Genomic DNA, 6,856 nt, shown 5'->3' with positions numbered 1-6,856 from the left:
CTCCATACATTGTTCCCTCTGACTATCACTTGTTTCGATCAATGGCACACGGCCTGGCTGACCAGCACTTCCGGTCTTATGAAGAAGTAAAGAATTGGATCGATTCGTGGATAGCCTCAAAAGATGACCAGTTTTTTCGACGCGGGATTCGTACGCTACCCGAAAGATGGGAGAAAGTAGTGGCTAGTGATGGACAATACTTTGAATCATAAATGTATAACCAGTTTTTTACAATAAAGCCTCGAATTTCGGAAAAAACGGCGGAAGCAAAGTTGTACACCTAATAATTTAAAATTAGATAATACTCTTCAAAACATTCAATAATTTCTCAACACATAATAGAACATAATCATAATTTTGATTGGGAAAACACAAAAATTTTAGATATTGAATATAATTATCACAAAAGGTTATATTAGAAACAATTCACATAAAAGAACAAAAAAAGCTATTAATCGAATTAAAGACATAGAATTACTTAATGCTTCTCATTTCGACATATTAAGAAAAATCTCTTAAAAATACAGTTAGTTTGAACGAATGAAAAGTCTCACAAATAATAACAAATAGAAAACCTTGTATTCTCCAACTAGTAAGGTTGGCTAATTGTAGGCTTATATATTCTTATATTCTCGATTATCCGTGGGAATCGTTAAACACGTTATATATCGTCAGTGTTAAAACTAAACGAATATTTTTGTTATATATTTTTTATAAAAACCTTTGAAGAAATCGTTGTCGTATCATTATGTGAGTATTGATTGTACAGTTTTTAAAATTAGAAATTCCTACGAATTTATATATCTTGATCTAGATCAAATCAATTGAAGAAATTTTTACATTATGGGGCTAAACGTAATTCTCGCCATTAAATGAGTAATTTTTTTTGCATTTTTAATTTGGACATTTCTTTTGAAGATCTGACATAGTTCACCAGTATTTATAATTAATAATTGACATGAAATTTTTCTTTAATTTAAATAGTTATAAGCGAAAGAAATATGTTAAGAAACATTTATATTATAATTTATATATTGATATTATAATTATATTGATATATTAAATTTATATTAAATATATTAACAAAAATATCTTATATTGCTCACTATTTGATCGCTGATTTTTTAATTGTTTTGCGTACTAATTCAGTTTATACATGAAATAATAAATATAATTCGTATAAGTGCGATCTCATATAAGTACCTACTCTATACTTTTTGTCTTACAATTATATAATACATGACTTTCGATCTCGACACTATGTTCTCATTCAGACGTTATGTAAGTGTTGTCTAGCGTAAAGTGCGATAAAAATTTCTATTGCTAGATGTCCGTAGAGTTCCAGAAATAGATATGTTTACATCGTTACTTCCTATTATGCGAAAATGCGCAGCATCATCAAGAATGTGCTGCGTGAAGGAGTACGAATAGGAGCGCGTATAGAGGCATTTTTATTTATTTTTCAAAAATGATACTTTGGAAAATAACTTTATCACACATAATTGAATTCGTCTTAAAATAACCTTTCTTTTTATTATATTAAAAAAAAATAAATTTTTTAAAAAGTGGGGATAAACAATTAAAAAAATTAAAAATTTTTTTCTTTTTTTACTATAAAGTACTCTTGAAATCATGCAGTTTTCATTTCAAACATTTTTTTTCTATCTCTTATAGTTTCAACGATATTCGCTTTGAAAGAGAAAAATCGATTCTTTTTCGAAAGAGGTGTTTTATCTCTTAAAACAAAAAAATACGTGTTGCTTATTTTTGTCTGGGAATAACATACTAAGCTTATTAAGATCGGAGGGGAACAATTGGGTCCCTTTCCTTTTAGAAACGCAGTTTCTACTGCGTAAGCTTTTATCACATTAATTTTAATCATAATTAAATTTGATGCTCAATAAGCATCTAAGAGATCTTAATATGCTGAAAATCTGTAAATATATTTATTTATTGCGAAAAATATTACCTCGGCCGGTAATGGAACCCGAATTTCATGCGAGCGTCCTAAGCCTTTCGTCTATCGAGATCTTACAATTAGTAATATTTTTCGCAACAATTAATATATGTATGGAAACAAATGTCTTTATTTTAGACGACGTAATATAAACAATAAGAACCTTATTGAATCATACATGTATGAAAATACAATAGGAAATAAATCAATAGGAAATAAAGATCCATAAAATTGTATAATTTTGTGACCATTTATGTTGTTAAAATTATCGAATTTGTATAATCCTTTATGGATCAAAATGACCCAAGCATCGTCTTTCACACTAAATTCTAATCTTCCTGTGTTCAGAAGAGCGCTTACCTATCATCTATTAAAGGTTTGAAGTTTCAATTATCGATAGAAATGCTCAGCTTTTTAATCGGATTATTAGTATGCGTTATTATTAGTCTAGCAGCCATTTGCGTAAAAAACGTTTTTTTCTCGGGTCAAAATGTCAGCAAATGTAACCAATGCGTCATTTTAGTTAATAAATGTATAATAAATGTATAATAAATGTATAATTTACATTTTTGCATTAAATTACAAAAATAAGTAAAATGTGACTTGTATTCTTCAAGTAACCACAACAGCGCTTGTAAAGCGCTATAAAAGCGATTATATGCACTTTTTAGCGCTTTGTTAACGCTTTATAAGCGCTATGTGCTACTTGGAAAAAATAAAAGAAAGAGATTAGGAAAGAAATGTCCGTCATGTCTACGACCTATGTATAATAAACACATTTTCTAACTCTGAATCAATGAATAATCTATTGGCATACTGAAAATGGCATACTTAATACTAAATTATCAGCATATCTGGTATGCGTAGAAATATCGAGCTCGATGCGATAGACAGATGCGACACGCGACCTGTCTAAAGACAAGCAAATACGCTTTTATTCTTCTTGGCGATCACGCGGTGTATCAGAAGAAACCGGCGTCTTTTTAATCTTGCGGTCTTGTAACCTTCGATAGCTAATCATAAAGGCTCCGCATCTTTGATTTAGTCGCCATCAAAGAAGTGATACGGTTCTACTGATCTCACGAACGCTGAGAAAAATAAAAATCGGGAAAATGAATCCGAAATCGTGGGAATTGCCGAACCTCAGTCTTCTCGCTATCACGAGCACATGAAGTTATATTCTTACAGATCGCGACACTGAGTATCAGAAATCAAGATCTTCTCGTTCCGTGCGCATCTATCAACGCGGATGATACTATTATCGTACTTTCCGTCTAACATTTGTATTAATAAGTCAATAAATTTAATAATGTTACTAAGCATTATTTGAAAACCGCAATTATGGTGCAAAAGCTCATGCTCTCGTGCATTTTTGTTCCTAACAATATCATATTAGCATATTTGGCACTTTGGATAATCAGTAAAATTCAATTATAAAAGAATAAAAGTTTGAACATTATATAGTTAAATACCATATTTGCACGTTCTAATTGTAATTCAATCTTACAGTACATATACAATACGTTAAATGCTCTATACTTATACACTAAACCAAGGTTCGCTATAGGCTAGGGATATCACATTTCATTCATTAATTAATTTGTTATTAAATCGGTGATTATTCACTGATTCAGATTTAGAGAGTAAACTCTGTGTATTGAGATATTGCTGTAGCAAGGAGTAACGTTTTTCTATGTATTTTTTGTATTTTACGTCTTTCACCTATTTGCTTCAATATAATAATAACAATAATAACAATTTTTCATAATAATTTAATAATAATTAATAATAATTTATTAATAACATTAATAATAATTTAAATTAATAATAAATTATATATAATAATATTAAAAATAATAAATAAAAGCCTTTTATTACCCCTTATCCCAAATTTCATCTTTTTTTATATCTAAAAACGACCATCTTCTATCTTCAAAATAAATATCTTTTTTGAAATGCATGTAATATTATTTTTTTTTAATCATCTCAAGAGTACCAAGCTAAAACTACATTTGAAAATATTAATATAAATTTAAAAAGTTATGATTTTTTAAAATAAAAAAGCACATTTTTTTGAACTTAACATGTTGACGATTTTTTTTTAGTGTTAAAATTAAATTTTTCATTAAAATACCAATGTTTCATTTTTGTAAAGGATGAAATTACATATTGTATTTTTTTTAATTATTGCAACTAGTACTATCGATTTGATAACACTTTAAAAATCGAATCAATTAACTCAGAGTAATCATGGAGTGATTTTTTTGAAGTGTATCATGAAAAGTTAATTATACTAGTATAGATATTAAATATACTATTGTACTAATATTAATTGTCATGAATCATTGCCCTTTTATTGTTTGATAAAATCATAATATTACTTAAAGATCTTTGTGATGTAGTAAAACACTAAATAATAAAGTACTTCAGACATATTAATATACTTACTGCTCCTATTGCTACAATGCGATCAAAATGATGGATGTACACGTGGACAAAAACTCTAAAAAGTCGCGTCAAGATTTTTCTACATAGTGGCACAAACGTTTTGGGAAATGGCACATCTGTAATAAAAAAAATATACATCCATGTAAGAAACATAAAACAGAATTAAATTAAGTCACTAAATCGATATTAAATAGTATCATAAAACAGATATAAAACCTGTTGACACTGGAAAAACCGCTTCGTTATTTATTTGAGCTTCAATCCAATCCATAAGAAGAGTGACATATTGAGGCGCTGGTAATGCTGTTGGCTTCTTATATTTTTCACCGTCTGCCCACAAATATTCGAAACGTGCTCCACCGCTCATTGTTGGACAAGACGCTGAATCGCAATATTCGGATACAGTACCATATATAAGATTTATTCTATTAAAAAAATCTACAACTAAAAAAGACAGAAAAACATAATTGCAGTATTCTCTCATGTAAAGATGTTTTTAAAAGTGAGATTAAAGTATAAAAACTATTTTACTTGTCAAATATAAAGTAAAAGTGATAGTAAAACCAAAAAAATACATATTGAAGTATTTTTAATAAAATTTTTGTATAATTTCAAATGTTTATATTATTATTGAACATTTTCTATACCATGAACGGCGATCCAATCATTCATATCTTCTCCGGGAGGTAATTTAACAACAGATCTTAGATTGATTCCAGAATTGAGAGAAGCTTGAGCTTGCTTGTGTAAAGAGTAACGCAATGTTCCATGAGCGAACTTTTTCTTTGGCCTAAACGTCTGCAATTATAATATATATAGAAATTTTTAAATAATTATAATGTACAAATTGACAATGTTATGTAATGTCACTATCTGACATGAATTTTAAATCACAAATGGAACCAAATAATTCTTGTAGACTTTTTGTGAAAATGAATCCTGCTTTATGCAAGAAACTATAGTTACTAAAAAGGAAAAAACTTAAATCCGTAAATATAATATAAATAATATAACACTTTGAGAATCACTTATACAATTTGAAATAATTGTTAAAAAACTTATGAGAGAAATTTACTTATTTAAAAGATATATTGATTCGATATGATTGAAGCAATTATATTTAAATTTCATCAATACAAGAGAAAGATAATTGTTAGCAAAAACTTAATGGAACTTAATATATTGCTCTGAATGCAACATAAAACATTTAAATTATTCAATTGAAATCTATTAGTACATATCATACAAATAATTAATGAAACATTTATATAAAATCATTTTTTACAAAGCTTATTCTAAACTTATCTGTAACGATTTTATATCGCAAGGCCTTACAATCACATTTGGATCACACACATTTGCACCACTAGGAAAAAAGGTCGAGTAACAACAATATTCAATCTCTTAAAACTAACTATCGTAAGATAACGCTATCTAACAAAATTTGTTATGAATCCACACTATGCCATCTAGTGTGAATTAGCTTGATGTAAATTATCACTTTCCAATAGTAATCACCTATTATTTTTTACAACAAATGGAAGGAGACGGAAAAATAATGCAGTGTACTATTTCGTACAAATTTTTTTTCAATTGTGTTATTATTTTTATTAGAATTTCAATTGTGTTATTATTTTTATTAGAATTTCAATTATGTTATTATTTTTATTAAAATTTTTGTTAAAATGATTGTTTAAATGATAATTGTTTAAATAAATTATATTAATATAATGTTGATTTCGGATAATGACCAAATCTTACAAATTATTACATGCAGAAGATTATTCAAATTGTATGAGCAGTCCTCAAAGGATTATATAATATTTATTTACGGATTAAGTTTCCTTCTTTTTAATGTAACTGCTTCTTGCCCACCAATTAAGTAAGTAACTTTTATAGATTTTTTGTCTGCTGAAAATCCGTAAATGAAATTGCTCTATCACGTCACGTTTTTAAGACATTTTTAGTTCAAAGAAATACAAAAATGTCATTTTTGCACGTTTAATATCAATTTTCTGAAAAACCTGATGTGATAAAGCAATTTTATTCACGGATTCGTTTTCAACAATCAAAAATTTATAAGAATCACTTGATTCCCCAATCAGTACACAATATTAAAAAAATATATTTTAAATATTTATTAAATATTTTTTATATTAAATAAATTTAAAAATCGGTTAAAAACATTGTCTGATCCATTTGTGGTTTAAAAAAGTTTGAATTTGTCGAATAGTGTAATAAATATGTATTAATAAATTAATTAATTGAATACAAGAAGCATCAAAGTATGTACAGTCAAAGTTAGATGTTACTTATATAGCATATTATATATTAGGTGTACAACTTTGCTTCCGCCATTTTCCTATAGACGGCTATAGAGATGGCTTTAGCGGTAAGTGGTGGTCGAAATAAATAGATCATAGACATCATACAATAAACTTGGGCATCTAT

The 6,856-nt window shown here is 27.6% G+C and overlaps 1 protein-coding gene across 1 annotated transcript in view; it reads right to left on the bottom strand.

The window, feature by feature from the left end:
* LOC105618917 (MOB kinase activator-like 3) overlaps positions 1-6,856 on the bottom strand; it is a 155,543-nt gene that overhangs the window by 22,327 nt on the left and 126,360 nt on the right. Inside the window, exons 2-4 of the mRNA XM_012200447.1 lie at positions 5,053-5,203; positions 4,622-4,849; positions 4,406-4,521 (exon numbers count right to left, since the gene is read on the bottom strand). Coding sequence (XP_012055837.1) covers positions 4,406-4,521; positions 4,622-4,849; positions 5,053-5,203 — 495 coding nt within the window. The remainder of the gene's footprint in view (positions 1-4,405; positions 4,522-4,621; positions 4,850-5,052; positions 5,204-6,856) is intronic.

Source organism: Atta cephalotes (assembly GCF_000143395.1).
Source record: "Atta cephalotes unplaced genomic scaffold scaffold00018, whole genome shotgun sequence".
In the NCBI taxonomy this organism is placed as follows: Eukaryota; Metazoa; Arthropoda; class Insecta; order Hymenoptera; family Formicidae; genus Atta; species Atta cephalotes.
The sequence above is the reverse complement of the archived record's forward strand: the minus strand, read 5'-3'. Positions and strand labels throughout refer to the sequence as shown.